At 39.8% G+C, this 17,161-nt stretch overlaps 1 protein-coding gene across 1 annotated transcript in view; it reads right to left on the bottom strand.

Annotated features, from left to right (window-relative positions):
- ptprsb (protein tyrosine phosphatase receptor type Sb) overlaps positions 1-17,161 on the bottom strand; it is a 100,750-nt gene that overhangs the window by 24,759 nt on the left and 58,830 nt on the right. Inside the window, exons 6-12 of the mRNA XM_087811511.1 lie at positions 14,007-14,117; positions 8,847-8,861; positions 7,423-7,692; positions 5,888-6,267; positions 4,601-4,802; positions 2,830-2,966; positions 2,469-2,613 (exon numbers count right to left, since the gene is read on the bottom strand). Coding sequence (XP_087667637.1) covers positions 2,469-2,613; positions 2,830-2,966; positions 4,601-4,802; positions 5,888-6,267; positions 7,423-7,692; positions 8,847-8,861; positions 14,007-14,117 — 1,260 coding nt within the window. The remainder of the gene's footprint in view (positions 1-2,468; positions 2,614-2,829; positions 2,967-4,600; positions 4,803-5,887; positions 6,268-7,422; positions 7,693-8,846; positions 8,862-14,006; positions 14,118-17,161) is intronic.

Genomic DNA, 17,161 nt, shown 5'->3' with positions numbered 1-17,161 from the left:
CCATTTAATCAATACTCAATTTTGTTTGGCCAGAGTGATTCTTAACTTGCTTGCAGTCGATACAGAACTCTGCAGCGAGAATTCTGAGCCGCTCTAGTAGAAGAACTCACATTTCTCCGATCATTAATCTTGCTTTCAGGTGTTTGTCTCGGTGGTGACTTGACCTTTTAAGCTTATATTTTATTGGCTATTGTTTTGATTGTTTAAGCGCCTTGTGACCCTGGTCTAGAAAAGCGCTCTTCAAATATTATTTACTTAAGAATTGAAATAGGATGTGCTATAACTATTTTGTCGAACATATTGGTAGCTGTGGTTTTATTTTCTATTCCTACTCATTTAATATAATCTTTTTTTCTGCCTTTGTGTTTAAACTTTCCGTACAATACATGAATCAACGTTAGTTAAAACCTTCATCTGTAATTGGTCTTCTTCGCTGTTGAACGAAGGGTACGGAGCATAGGTTAAAATGGAGGGGGATTTGATGCACTCGACGACTGGAAACATCTTTGATCATGATGTAAAAGCAGAATGATGTTAAAAGGAGACACAGATATCAACAAAAAGATACAAGACAGAGATAAACAAGGCACGGGGTCGGATATTTACTGTCAGGCTGAAAAGAGAAAAGGATTTAATCAGATGCAATTTATGATGCCTGTCTAGACATTTACCATGAGCACAAGCACAGACTCTTCATCAGCAACAAACCCCAAAAACAAGTGTACATCTGTGTGTGTGTGTGTGTGTGTGTGTGTGGGAGTGTAATAGTCATAGATGACAGGTTCAAGTATCTATCCACTCAGCTGTACAGTCACTGTTGTGCCGGCCCCGGGGGACAATCTAGATGTGCACCAAAGCTCGGCGATAACAAAGCACATGTAACCTCCCCAGGAAATGAATTTCACTGCGTGAAATAGTCTGCTTATCTCGCACCTCCCGTTTTACTGCGCCTCCTCTGCCACCTCCTCTTGTGACTTTTGTGTACGAAGATTCCACAGATGCAAAATTTCACTCCGCCGTCGGTGATAATTGCTCATGTGAAAGGTGTTGTTGATGTGGAATCTTTTCTTGGCACCTTTTTTTTTTTGTAGAAACTTGTAGTTTACATTAGGGACGCACAATATCATAATAAAATGGTACATTTTATTAATCATAATTTAATGACCATTAGGTGTTGCTATCAAAACTTTTTAATTAGTGAATATTAACACCTCGCTAACACGATTAGCGTCGCCCACCTCTTAGATAACTTAAGGTGTGACTTTGTGGCAACTGATGTCCCCAGAAATCTTCAGTTAAAAAAACACGTTAAATTGATTATAATCAACAATGAATGTGTATTTCAATATAGAATATAAATAATTATGTATTATATTTTTAACACATTTTTTATTTGTTTAGGCTTTTCCTTGATTTTCTGGAACTCCTGTTGTGTTATCAGTTTTTATCTTGATCTTTAAAGTATATACTTTATTGAATATTGTTTTGATTGTTTAAGCGCTTTGTGACCCTGGTCTGGAAAAGCGCTATATAAATACAAATGACTTACTTTCTTACATTCATTTTTTAAATGTTGTAAAATCTAGCTACTTATTACTCTGTATGAATAATAATATATATTGATGATGTGATCATTTATTTAGTGTGAGTATTTTCCCTTTTTGTCTTTAAGGAATCTGTCATTCTGTCTTTAAATTAATGAGAAATGTATATAATACATTCAAATTGATCTGAACTGATCTTCTTTAAAATAAACTATATCAAATATTCTATTATGTTCTTTATATATATCATTTTGATTTAAAAAAAAAAGCCCATTTTTGGAAAGAACAAGACTCTCTCTTGCTGTGTGTATCTAATACAATATTATAGTTTTCATTAATATAGTTGACCATTTGTATTTTTTATTAGCATTGTCCGTGAATGCTTCATCTTTAGTTCATCTTTAGTTGCTGCAAAGACATATTGTGCGTCGCTATTGTAAAAAATAATGCCAGATAACTCGTATCTGCTATCAATAATTGTGAAAAGGAGCCAAAGAAAGGAAGCCAGCATCTGATCCGCAGCACTTACCTGTCAACATAGTGGACCAACCCACAGTGGCTTACAGCTCATCACGAGTAGCTGCCAGCAATTGTGTGGCAGAGCGCTTTCTAAAGATATTTGGCACTGATAAACCAGGGAAGGTGAAGGAAGGGTGAAAAGAAGCCAGAATGAAAGATTAACCGGTGCTCCATCTCCATCTGTCACGACGTTTTGGCTTTGTAAGAAAAGCGAGAGGCTGAGCGGGAGGAAAAGAGGCACAGTCATACGAAGATGGATGGATGAAAAAAGGGAGGTGTGGATCGAGGAGGATAAAAGGAGGATGGATTGATTGGGGGCAGAGATGATTCCCCGGCAACGGCAGCGTACACTGAATATAATGCCGTGTGGGTTCAGGTGTGAGCCCCAGCAAAATGTAAACCTACTGGCTTGTGACGTTCTCTGCACCAGCTCGTTGGTGAAGGCGCCGATGCCTTTGTTGGAGATGGCGGCCAGCGAGAAGGAGTAGTCGGTGTTGGCTTTCAGGCCCTCCACGGTGTATGAGTTCCTCGGCCCGAAGGTCAACTTCTCCTACGTGACGGCGCATTGAAGAGGACATTTCGGAGAGGTGGGATGAAAAGAGCAGGGGAGAGAGAGAGAGAAAGAAAAAACATTAAAGGGTGGTAGTAAAGGCCAGTGGAGACAGTGGAGGCGAGGCATTGAATTTCATCTTTGAAGTTCTCTTTCATCTGTCCACTGAATCATCGGTCACGGCCGTTGTTGCAGGGATGTTTCAAGAACGCTTACCAAACTTCCAAACTTCACAGGTTTGTAAAGGAGCTCGTAGTTGACGATTCCTTCTTTAGTGTAAGCGGGTTCCCAGGTCAGTTCGATGCTGGTGTCCGACACTTTGCCCACTTTAAACTTCCCCGGTTGGCCTGGAACTGAGGGAGCAGGAGAGAGAGAGAGAGGAAATTCAGTTTCTACTTTTTTTTTTTTTTTTTTGTTGTCATTTATTGTCATTCCCTTCCATGACTGGATCGAGTTAAATTAGTTTTTCAAGGGCCCCGGAATGAAAGCAATACAACATCAAACAATGCAAAACATGAGTGCAATGGTGGAGCGGGATGGAAAAGGTCCTGAAGTAGGCATGAGTCATCACGAAGGAAGATGAGTCCGGTGTGTTGTTGTTACACCAGACATTTGCCAAGAAGATGGCGTTAGATTCCCTAGCAAGTTAGCCCTTGTGCTTTTTCTTTTGTAAATGTGTGCCATGCTTAATGTTTATATTTTTGAAAAATTAGGATAAAAGTTACCCACAATTATGTTTTTATTTGCTGTAAATCAAGGAGCTCAAGAAGCCGCTGCACTACTGTGAGCCCTGAAGGAATACGCTAGATTTTTGGCTGTCCTAGCAGTCTTTAACTGGCTTTTAATAACAGAGTCTGGAAGAGGCCATAAAAAAGAAGATACGAAAGAAGACTCAACCTTATTACGATGGAAAAAGATATAAAGACCTAAGGAAGGCAAAATACAATAAGATAATAAAATAAAACCTCAAGAAAGATATTGCAAAGTGTAATTCAATATTGATATCAAAAATCCAAACAAGTAAAGTTGATCAAGAAACATTTTATCGTTTTCACAAGATTTTGATTTAAGGTATAGATTTTATTTGCTTTTTAATCTTAAGATTAATAAAAAGTACTACTTAAATTCAAACAGGGACTGCAATGCTAAGGTCTAGGCTCTTTTTTAACTGGCAGATAAATTTAGGGGACGATAAAAGTTGATTCAATCATGCATATATATTTTAAAGATTGTGGAATTTTGTTCACTTCATTCTAAAACATGCTATTCGCTAACGCTAGACTAAGCTAGGTTTTAAAGTATGGAATTCAATCCCAACCCCACCCACATGTGGAGTGGACCTGCTGTAAATGCCCTTTAATCCACCACAGATGCCCACCAACAAAATACCCACACAAGAATGACCCAATTTTTTTTTGTCATCGTTTTACTTTGTGCGTGTCTGAGTGTACACATGTTTTCTTGTGTGCTGTGTAGCGTACCTTCCTCTGATCAGCATGAGGTGTATTATTATTATCACGTATACAAAATTTTGGATTCAATACAAATCTGCACTTTCCTTACCAAACATTTCATGCATATCGTGTTGTGCTCCTCAGACATGTCTGACTTCCCCTCTTAGTCCCCGGCTTACTCACCACATGAAACTAAACCAACAGATTTCTGAGTAGTAATCTCATTGTACCAAATAAATCCTGCAACTTCACAGCAGCTGTCGCTGCAACATGAAGAGCATGACAGACCTTTTTGACTATTAATCCCTGTTTTCATATTTCTGACTATCTTCAGCTTTGTCGACGGCTGGAGTGATATTAAATAATTCGTCTCGTTTGACAGCTTCAAATGACTCATTTCTCCGTGGATTACTTGGGAAAAACTTTGCACAAGTCGCATGAATAAATCGTCTGAGACGCGGCCACGGTGGTTTATGTTAATCGTCGTGACAGTTTCAAGTGACTAGTGAGACCGACTCGGGGAATACACTGACCTCCGGGCATCACTTTGACGTGGACGGGGTCGGAGAAGGGGCCGTCTCCCACGGACGTGAAGGCCAGCACCTGGATGGTGTACGTCTCGGAGGTCACCAGGTTTTGGATGGTGGTGATGACGCTGTCCTGGACGTTGTAGATCTGCCACTCGTTCATGGGGCGCGAAGGGTCCATGGTGTAGTAAACGCGGTAGCCTTTTACCTGCAACGAGATCGATAAGAGCGGGCTGACTTTTAACGGTCATTGCGGGCGACATGGCGATGAGCGGTCGTCCACTTTAATCTCAGCGTTTTTCCAGCGCGCCGTAATCCATAACACCTTCATACGGCCCATAACCTGCTAGTATTCATCAGCACAAGGCCATCGACGGTGATTTACTTTTCTTGCATCGAACCAGATGGTCCCGTGGATTTGTTGGCCCTTCTTTTTTTTGGTCTGAGGTCATTGTCACACAGTGATGACTTCATATCTCTGGGGACGTTCGACACATTTGACCCCAATAAACAAATACATCGCGGCAAAAGCAGTTCTAATACGTGGGTGGATTAAAGCACTTTAGATTATCCTTACAATATGTCCGCCTGTGGGATTCGGTTCAGTGTGCCCTCAACCCATGTCCACACCAACAACCTCTACCACCTCTTCTGTTATTACTCTTTAATATCCATAATCCTTGTGTGCACTCTATGCGGCTCTGAGTTTTATGAACAGGCTGGACGGTTAGGATGTCTGGAAAGGAAACAGGCCTCTGGAGGACAAGCCAGAGCTGAGAGTCCAATTACCGCCTGTGTCTTGAGCAAGAGTGGCAGAGTATTGAGGAAGGAAATCCCTGGCAAAATACAAGCCTTTAAAGGACATGAAGGTTGTAAATCCATTAGTTTAAAATCATGATGGATAGGACAGAATAATCCACGGAACCGCTGACTAGTGCAGATTCTGCTTAAAATGGTTAGCTTGAAGCCATTGTGGCGCCAGAAGGTTTTCGCTGCCAAACCGTTTTTTTTTTCTTCTGGAGTTCCTCATTTTATTTAATTTGTTTGAGTTCAAAATTGCATTAACTTGACCAAATATCCGTTTCAGTCGAATGTCTGCACATGAGCAAGAGCTCTGGTTGTAAATATTATTATAATAAATGTATTTTAAATCCAACTCTGTATCTTTTCTGCTTGTCTGACAACAGAAACAAAATTAAATCTTGTTAGGCTTGGCGAATATATAACAGCTTTTGGGTTTTTCCTAAAAAAAACATCTATTTATTTGTAATTATTTAATAAATCTGAGCCCACCTGCCCATTAGGCTCCTCCGGTTCCTCCCAGCGAACCATCACCGTGTTCTGAGAGATGATATGAGCCTGGACGTTTCTTGGGGGGCTGGCTGGCGCCTGCTCGCCAGTGCGGGCCTCCACGCGCATAGACGGAGGCCCCTGGCCGATGCTGTTGAACGCCGAGACCCTGATCTCATACTCCGTGTTGGGGTACAGCCCCCCGATGCTGTATCTTGTGGTGGTGATGCTGTCCACGGTTTCATATTTGCTGTCCGGACCCTTGGCCCTGTACTGGATGATGTAGTAGGACACGGGGTCAGGGTTGCCGGAGTCCCACGTGATGGTTACGCTGGTTGCCGTGGTTTCTGTGACGATTGGCGTGCCAGGGGGCTTTGGCAAAGCTTTAAATTGAAACAGAAAAGTTATAGTGAAATTCGAAATTTTGAGTAGATTTACTCAGCACCAAACATCTATCAATCTATCAAACAGACTATCTACGTATTAGGTTATTACTTTTATAGTTCTATAATCATCAACTTTGACCTTTAACGTCTATCATGAATGCTGGTGTGGATCCGACAGTTCTTGCCTATGATTAGTTCTTCTGTCCCTTGAAAACTGCCTCCGATTGTACATATTCTGAGCTTCTTTTTACCTACTCTGAACTTGGATCCTACCCAGAATCCAATTTGTTCTACAAAGCATATCAAAGCATATGATTTCTGTTTCCTAAACAGGGTTCTCACCAGGTTTTTTTTTTACAGCGTAGGGGGACCTCTGAAGGGTACAGGGCCGAGTATTGTAAGGGGGTCCGGGGTCCTCCCCCAAGGAAATTTTTAACACTCTGGAACACTATTTCCTGCATTTCACGGCCAAATTTGTGAAATAAAGAAAATCTCCCCTGCACTGTAGGGGACCAAAATCACAGCGTAGGGGCCCCTATGCTGAATTCAAGTGTCTTGAGTTGGTTGTATTTAGGTTATAATGTCTACTCTTGAATGTTGATTAAAAAATATTTTTTGTAGAAGGCTGGTTCCGGAATCTATCAATGTCATTTTTTACTTGCATTTGTGTTTTTTTTTAATTAACTTAATCTACTACGATAATGGAGCCCAACCACAGGGCTGTGGCCCAGTACTATTGCATGAGGAATGTGTTTTATTGGGCCACAAATCATTTAGAATTATTAAAATATAAATATAAAAATGAAGGTTTGTGTTGTTTGATACGTCAATATATACCGCGGGCGTCTGTGAAATACATATACATTTATCATTGGTATTCATAGTTTTGTGTTATTATTCTTTTCTTCTGTTATCTACCACACCCTTAAGGCTTGTCTGTGAAAATGATGACTATATTAAACTGGCCCGTGATGCAAAAAGATTGGAGGCCCCTGAGCTAAAAAATAAAAAAGCATTTTGCAGGGAAACAAGCTGACCAGTAGAAATACATTCTTGATCTTGCTGAAGGAAGGATTTCTGTCTTTGTATCGTATAGATTGTGTTGCATTAAAAAAAAAAGTTGATGCTATTGAAATAAACCCAGATCCTTACTCTTGACTAACACCTGGGCTATGGCCTCGATGATACCCAGGCTGCTCATGGCCACGCAGGTGTAGTTGGCCGACTCCCGGACCCCGTTGAGCTCCAGCACGTTCCTCCCGACCGGCATCTCGTCCTCCGGGGTCAGGTCCTCGGTGCCCAGCATCCACTTGACGTACGGCATGGGCGAGCCCACGGCCACGCAGGTGATGTTGACGCTCCCGCCCGGCATGATCTCGTGGTTGGAGGGTAGGATGGAGAAACGAGGGGGGACGCGGCGTACTGGCAGAGGAGAGTTTGGGGGTAGAGAAGATTTGGGGTGTGGGTCGAGGGGAAGGAAAGGGGAAGGGAGTGGGTATTTGGGGCGAGAGGAAGAAAGGGCGCAATTGAAGAAGGTGGGGAGGGGGGGGGGGGGGGAAGAACCAGAGAGAAAGAGCGAGGCAGAAGGCGAGATGGAGATTGAGAGTTCAAGGGAAAGAGAGTCGAGAAAGAGAGAGAGAGAGAGAGAGAGAGAGAGGTAACAGGAAGGGGGAGAATGAACTTCAGGGTTTTTACAGAAAATTACAAAAGGGATATTTCAAGTTAAGTCCCAATTAAGTCATGACACTGATGGTTCCAAAGGAAAGACACAAATCTTGTATTGAGCTCAAACACTCACGGTGTGAGCTGCAGACTGGAAATCATAACGTGACAAACTCTTGAGTAACGTTTCAGCCACAGGACATGACACCCGGAGCCAGTTTCTTATGGATAGATTACCATGCAGGAATAAAAACATTCATTTTTTTGGACTACTTTACAGTATATTACGTCTTTTGAAGGAGTTATCATTCATTTTAGCGGGAACCCAATTATCCCTCTTGGGGGAGATAAAGCTATCATGTCGCTGCATCTGTCAGACTTTGATACAATTGGAGAAAGATGCATCAAGAAACTGGTCTTGCAGGTCATTCGCATGCCTGGGCGACTCAAGAGGGAGGAGAAAACGATGGCAAAACACAAAGAAGAGAACGAAGAACTGATAGGGTAGACAGGAAGAAGCAAGACAAGGGGCAGAAGCGCCCGAGATACAAACAGAAAGAGGGATAGATGCAGCATAAAAGAGAGAGAATAAGAGACGGAAAGCTCTGCTTCTCTTCCAGACAAATGACAGGCAATGCAGCAAAGGACAGCCACATTGTACAACAACATACTGTACAATACATAGGATTCATAACCGATACAGTGTGTAGTCAAATGAAATGTGGACAGGAAAGTGAGGAAGGTTTTTTTTTTTTTTTTTTAAAAGGTGTTTGAGGCAAGTACAGAGTGATCATTGGAAACATTTAAGTTAAAAATAAACACCAAGACAGCATGAGAAAGGGAAGAGCAAGTGCGAGCAAGAGGAGATACGTGAGGTAGTATGTGCATGTTTATAAGTTAATAAACTTATGTACATGTGTCTGTCGCTCCTACACATCAGCGTGCGGACAGAATGCAGAAGAGAAAAAAGAAGAAGGGAGGGGGGGGAGGAGAGGAGAGGAGGGGAGAAGACAGGGGGAGTTGGAGATAAAGAACGGATCGAGAGCGGGGGGTCCGGGGGGGGGAAGGAGGGAAGAAAGGGGGAAGAGAAGAGGAGCGAGGAAGAAGAAAACACATGGATCTATTTAAAACACATCTATACCAGAGTCAGGCCCATTCAGAAAGAAGGCGCTTTAAACGTGAGAAAAAAAACAAAAAAGAATAGAAGAAGAAGAAGAAGAAGAGGAAACCCCAAGATCACAAATACAGGAGAGAGAAAGATGGCAAACGTCTGAATGAAAGCAAAGGATGAAAGGGGAAGGAGAGCAGAAACATGGTCCAAGTTTGGATGCTCATAAATAAAGACAGTCAAAAAGAAAAAAGAAGGAAAGAGAAATGAGTAGGTTTAAATTAAAGTATCTCCACAAATAAAAGGCAAGAATTGTATATATTGAAACATACTCATGGACCACATCGGACTCCATTAAAAACTGTTGCTGCTTTTTTTTTTTTTTTTTTTTTCAATCCAACAAAATCAATGCATTGAACGGAATCTGCTAATTTGGTTGATGAAGTGCAAAAGCTCCCAGAATTGGATACAAGTTAAAAGACAAGAAGAGACAAGAAACAAACTTGTTAGACATGATTGTTGCAGGCATCTGAGCATGCTGGAGACACGGAGACAGACAAGAGGACGGACAAACGTGCGCCAGGACCAAACAAAAAGCATCACCAAAAAATGTGTTCATACTGGAGAGAGATGACAAGAAGCCAAAATGTCTGTCGGGCGCAGGAGTTTAACTCTGGAAGCGTGAGCAGCGACAATTAATCATTCAGTCATTTTGAAACATCAGCGAAGGCCGCGCCCGTCACGACACAGCCGGCTTCTCCGCCACAGAAGTGATCTCGTGACCGAGGATAATCCTACACATGCTCCCACAGCTTAAAGTTGAATGACTCATGACTCGTGGTGAAAAAACTCGTCGCTATCATTAGCGCCGGCGTTCTAGCCGGGAGCCTTTTTTCGGGGTTTTCGACGGGGACGAGGAGGGGGGGACCTTGGCACGGCGAGCGAGGATTACTGCTGTTTTTTTTTCGCCGGCACTTGTGTTGCGCCCGTTCAGGACCGTCGCCGAGCTGACATTTACAAAGCACCGTATCCCGTCCGGTGTCAAGGACGCCGCTTTCATTACCACAGCAATAACAGTGAATCATTAATATCCTGCTAGATGGTTTGAATATGGGCTTGTTTGATTAATTTTAAATGCCAGCGCAGCCTTTGGCTGTGACGTCACCTTTTGCAGGTTTAATAATCTGAAAATATTCTTTCAGATAGTTGAGACTCGTCCACCATCTTTTATCATCCCCTAACTTTTACAGGGTCAATTTATCTTCTCAACCATGTATACTTTATTAACTGTGCAGATTAAGTACGCTTGGAATCTCACAGGAACCCTAACATACTCTAGTCTAGAGCAGACCTGGGCAAAGTGCGGCCCGGGGGCCACATGCGGCCCTTTGACTGTATTTATGCGGCCCTCGATCATGTATAAATGGTTCTAATGCATTAAAAAGTGTATTTTGTATTTATTATTAATTAACATTTTCACATAACACTTATTTACTTTTTCCCTCCTTTTTGGGTGTACTTTTTGAGTATAAATTAATCCCGCAAAATATTTTTTTAAAGTTAGTTGAAGAAATGTTTTGAAAAAAAACTCTATATATACAAGAATAAAATGTCATCTTATTTAGCTTAATAGATGTCATGGCCTAATGACGAATGCAAATCCTTTTTTTTTTTTTAGGGATTTTCTCGTCTTTCTTTTTGCTTGACGGCCCCTAACAACATTCACAGAATTTAATGAGTCCCTTGAAGAATTATAATTGCCCACCCCTGGTCTAGAGTATACTTAAGAAAGGTATCAGTTCTATAGTGTATTTTTTTTTTTATCTCTACCTTTATTCTGAAATTATTCAGTTATAACCTTTTTTTAAGGGCAAGAATGATGTGTCAGAGATGGGAAAAGGTCATTTGTAAGATGTGTCATTTACCGGTTAAGGATTTAAACAGTTCATTAAACTCTACTCTACTGGTTTGTTTATTTTTATTCTGAAAAGAAAACACCCCTGAACATTTCCTCTTAAAAGAACAGGGATTGACACCAACACAAATCCCATAAATAATCCGTTATACCTTATGAATTTGATTTTACAGAATTGTTTGTCGTATGGATTTGAACATTCAAATGGTTTATGGACCAACCTTTTTGTCAAAATAAAATAAAATAATTAATCTTGATGATGAAAATGTGACCATTCAACAGATTTAAAGATATTAAATTGTAAACTGATGTTAACATATTTGTACCCATTCTTTATTAAATATTTACTTTTTTTTAATTTTTTATCACCAGGTATGTTGCAGAAATGAGTATAATATTCGTGTTTATTATATGAATTTGTTTTGTTTTCCTCTGCGCGCTGATTGAAGTTAAACTGATCACCCGGTCCAACAGAACCGAAGGATGAGACAGATGTACAGTTTAAAAATGTGCTCATCGAACGAGGAATCATCTCGGAAACACACTAGAGGCTGCGGTAAATTATGGGCTGAGCCGCGCCTGCCATCACGGCCTGCCAGATGAAACGCTTATTGCTGATTAGGAGCTGACAAATTAATAATACTCTTTTAATCAGGTTTTATTTTGGGCCCCGGCGCCGAGAGATGGAGCCTGTCTTACGAAAGACGTCAGCCGCAAGTTTTTTTACTGAGCCTACGCCGCAACGCAAGAGGTGGACGCCAAGTACAGTATAGAAGTAAACAACACAGCTGTTTTGTGTTTGGTTTTAAGGCTGCATGGTTCAGTGTCTGTGGTAAGAAAGATGTTCCAGGAAACAATTGTGTTCTGTGTCGTTTTTTTTCCGGCGGAGAAATGACTTCAGCTTGTTCACGCTGTTGCTAAGGGGAGGCTCAAGGACAAGAAGCTAAGTGATGGAGTGTGTGCGAACGCACAGCAGAATAGCTAAATATGATGTCGGCGAGCCGAACATCCTGTTGCACTGAAGAGCAGTTGTGCTCCGGGCTGCGAATGTCCCTGTACCTTTGGTAAAATAACAGTACTTTTAATTAAAGCGTGAAGAAAAGCACATATTTACATTTAAAAACTAGAAAATGAACTGAATAGCAATGTGTGGATTATATAATCTTATTCACTTTTACCTTGATCACCACGTGTACTCTTATTTTCTCTTATAAATAAGGAAATATCTGTGTCTCCTCAGTTTAAAATACACTTTAACATTTGTAAAATGATGCTACAGTGATTGTTTTTATAGTGAAAAGTTTACATTTGATTGTTTAGTCACTTGTTGTTTAAAGCGAATCATTCAAAGAGTCAATTTTGTCTTTTTTAAACATATTTAAATATTTTTTGGTCATTTAGTTTGTCAGGAATAGAGTGAAGTAGTAACGTACAAAGCTATAATGATAATAATATCGGTGTTGTTAACATTTTTGTGATGTTTCATGTATTGCTGATTTCATATTCAACCAGGTTAGTTAACAAAGTATTGGTTAATACATTCATTAATAAAATATTGTATTTGCTCTTCTATAATTCATGATATCATGGAAGAAGATAAGATTTACTTCTGTGATTAAACAGTGATATTGAAAAGGCAGTTAAACCACTATATATGAATTTACTAATAAGGCTGAGTCGCGGCGTGTTGTTCTGTCAGGAGCTCAATAATAACACATGTCGCTCAAATGTTTCAGCAACATCTAGTTCGTGTTATACCAGGACTGAGTGTATCTGCCGAAGCATCCACACCATGCAACAAGTGCAGATGACACACCGGGACACAAAGGCTGCACACGATATTAAAAAAATCGAAAAGAAAAGACAGTGAAACAAGACAATAATAATAATAATAATAATAATGTAGAGCATATCATGCAGTGGTTGCATGAACACACTGTGCCATGCTCTCGTGTCAGTCAATAAAAACATGCAAGCTGTGCTTCTCTTTCTCTCTCTGCTCCTTCCATGCAAACATCACCTTTTTTTTTTTTTCTTTTTTAATAATCTTCCAATTCTTGGGGGTCTCCATGACAACAAGATCATACCATGCAGGAAACATGTAGTGGGGAGTGAAGGCAATACCAAGGGGTTTTGCACACAAGGCCTCACAATGCAGTCGAAATGCACTCTACTGCGTAGGCAGTGCCACTTCATCGTAGCAGCTTTAGAGAAATCAGCTCTTCATTTTAGAGACCATTTAAAATAAAATAAAAAATCATTGAAACTTCCGTTCGGAGGGGGGGGGTTCCTTTTGTGTTCTTTTTTTGTTTCTCTCTGTTTCGATAAATGAAGCTCTCTGAAACAAAGGAGTAACAAAAGAAAAGAAAGAGCGCACCAACCTTCTCGAAGCTCTGAGGGATGAAAGGGGGTTGATGCGGAACACAATGACGTGAGGGGGAGAGAGAACGGGGAAACACAGAGAGAATAAAAACGGCCAGCGCAAAAGCCACTCGCTCCATTGTACGCACACACATACGTACCCGCAGGCGTACTACACATTCATAGAAAACACACAATATACATCCGTCCATCCCTCTTTACATAGAAGTCATACAATTAAAGTTAAATCAATTATCCAGCAGATATCAGGTCAGTAGAATATGATTCAAATTGTAACATTTAGCTTTTGATTTTTCGCCCAATATTTTTTTTTTCCCAGATTTCTTTAACCATCCAAATCTTCCTCTTGTACAGAAACCGTTTTAGTAGACAGATCAATGACGTCTCCATGCAGTTAAACCAGAGTGTGTCTCCCGTCGACAGGGGACTCACACCGAGGTTTAAAGTGGACTTGTTAAGGGTGGATGTGAGAAGTTGGGACCACCAAGGTCGACGTACATTGTAGACGATGGACTGGTTAGTAGTAATTGCTTAAGAGCACAGTAATGGAAGAGAAATGTGTCTACGCTAGGGATAGTACCTTAGTGGCGTTCTGTGTGAGTATTGTGTGTGGCTGTTTGTGTGTTTTTTGGAATGTGTGTCCTCTTGCGTTGTGGTTTCAGGTCCTACCTCGCACGTAGAGATTGGCGGGGGAGGAGTAGCGGACGCCTTGAGAATTGGTGGCCACACACTCGTACTTCCCCTGGTCGGTTTCCTCACTGTTTTCAATCTGCAAAGCTCCTGCGGGCGACAAAAACACTTTTTATCGAAACTGTTTCTATAATAAAACATCAGCTTTAAAAGGAGCTGAAGTCCGCTGTATCCTCTTGTCCTCAGTCATTGCTTGAATCCCAAGAAATGTAATTTCATTAGGACGCAATGGCTGCTGCCATCTAGTGGCCGGACAGTTTAATTGCGACACAAAAATGAACAGACACGTGAATAGTTGCATGTTAATAGTTAACTTGAAAAAAGTACAATTGTTTTATTTTCTGCTTATTTATTGACATAAAACCAACGCAAACCATAATATAACTGATCAAATATCATTTAAAAGTAAAAGAAAATATTAAAATTTAAACAAACTGCTGTTAAATATTGATACAGTATCATCAAAAAATAAAAAGCCTGATATTCTATATTGGTGTATCTATTATTCTCACACCCTCATAGCCATGTTGTCCATATAGAGACAACGTTGAGAATATTTGAACCTCAGAATATCTGTGCACGTCACGTTAAAAAAAAAGGGGAGGAGGTTGCTTTGGTCCCTGAGGAATATTTCTTGGAATAACAATTGTTATTTAACAACAAATGCAGTTTAATAAAGACAAACCTACAAAACATGGTTCCATCACGTACAACATCATTTTAACATAAAGTTTAATTTAAAAAAATGTGTTTGTTTAAAGTGAAAAATCTACTAATACTACTACTACTTTTACATTAATTAATAATCCTAATACCACTTTTACATTTCTACTACTTCTACTTTTACTACTAATTCCACCACTTCTTCCACTACTAATACTACTACTAATTCCACTACTACTTCCACTACTAATACTACTACTAATTCCACTACTAATACTACTACTAATTCCACTACTACTTCCACTACTAATACTACTACTAATTCCACTACTACTTCCACTACTAATACTACTGCTAATTCCACTACTAATACTACTACTAATTCCACTACTACTTCCGCTACTAATACTACTACTAATTCCACTACTACTTCCACTACTAATACTACTACTAATTCCACTACTACTTCCGCTACTAATACTACTACTAATTCCACTACTACTTCCACTACTAATACTACTACTAATTCCACCACTACTTCCACTACTAATACTACTACTAATTCCACTACTACTTCCACTACTAATACTACTACTAATTCCACTACTACTTCCACTACTAATACTACTACTAATTCCACCACTACTTCCACTACTAATACTACTACTAATTCCACCACTACTTCCACTACTAATACTACTACTAATTCCACTACTACTTCCACTACTAATACTACTACTAATTCCACTACTACTTCCACTACTAATACTACTACTAATTCCACTACTACTTCCACTACTAATACTACTACTAATTCCACTACTACTTCCGCTACTAATACTATTACTAATTCCACTACTACTTCCACTACTAATACTACTACTAATTCCACCACTACTTCCACTACTAATACTACTACTAATTCCACTACTACTTCCACTACTAATACTACTACTAATTCCACTACTACTTCCACTACTAATACTACTACTAATTCCACCACTACTTCCACTACTAATACTACTACTAATTCCACTACTACTTCCACTACTAATACTACTACTAATTCCACCACTACTTCCACTACTAATACTACTACTAATTCCACTACTACTTCCACTACTAATACTACTACTAATTCCACTACTACTTCCACTACTAATACTACTACTAATTCCACTACTACTTCCACAGCACAGCAGCATCAGATTTCACACTGCAATTCTTCTGGAAATGCATTTTTCTAGTTATATTTTATAATTTAATTTAATTTGAAAGTGCTTAATATGAATCAAAGATTCAAGTATTGTGATTTTGAGTTGAGTACAATGTTGGCAAAAACTACATTCAAAACATTGAAATATGTTCCTTTTATCTATTTATTGTGAGGGAAGTGAAAAAGAGGGATTATTATTTGAATAAACATCTCACTAAAAAGCCTTTATATACAACCTTTAAACATGTCAGAGACATCAAAGCAGCTGGTGAAAAACAGACAAAGGGCCAGAGCTGGTGTAAAGCATAGATAACTGTTGAAAACCACAATAATTTATTGAGCTCAAACCAGCACGAATACATTTTTAAAAAGCAGGAAAAAACCAACGGAGAAGCTTCTTGCATTTAAAGATCCCTGCAGAGACTTTGTAGGTGGAGATGCTCACAGATGACTCCCCAGTATCGATTGATCACTTCGAGCCCACTGTCTGGTCGTCCATCCGGTCGTGTCATCATCCCCAACAGGAAAACCAGCACCTTTACTGTATGTCATAAATATTTTATGAGAATATTTCATAACATCATCCAAGAATATGATGAGAAAAATCTAGAATCTCTCCTGATAACATCGACTCACTTATATTTTTCAACCATTGAACGCGTGCAGGACTTCGAGACTGAGTTCAAACCAGTGCATCCAGTCAAGAGCTGAGTGAGAAGAAAAAAAGATTCTCGCTCACAACAAAGAACTTTTGCTGCTTCAGAGGCAGCATGTAGAACAGAAAGTTTGAGGTTTATTTTTAGCCTCCAAACTTTTTGAATTAATTTCTGAATTATCAATTGGATGACACATTTTTTGCTCTTTTTTATCTCTTTGGAAGAGAAGAGTATCCTGCGCTTCACGGTGGTACATGATGTTCAGAACACACAAACATTATGACGCTAATGCTAACTAAATAACGCACACCTGTAAAGCTAAGGCCCGGGGCCCAAATCAGGCCCAGCAAAATATATTTTGTGGACTACAGAAGACCTTTTCTAAATAAGTTCACCAAAAGTATTTGTTCTCCAAGTTAAAAAAAAAGTGTGTTGTGGTGGAAAAAACAAAAACAATTTTCTCACTGTAAGCCTCAGAGAGTTGACGTTTGGAACTGAGTTTTATACAAATTCTATCTGGCTGTAACCATAGTAACTACTTACTACTGTTTTTTCATGCATTTCTACACATGCATTTCTTGTGAATTTTACAATTTCCC

Source organism: Callionymus lyra, chromosome 16 (genome assembly GCF_982586985.1).
Source record: "Callionymus lyra chromosome 16, fCalLyr1.hap1.1, whole genome shotgun sequence".
Taxonomy (NCBI): domain Eukaryota; kingdom Metazoa; phylum Chordata; class Actinopteri; order Syngnathiformes; family Callionymidae; genus Callionymus; species Callionymus lyra.
The sequence above is the reverse complement of the archived record's forward strand: the minus strand, read 5'-3'. Positions and strand labels throughout refer to the sequence as shown.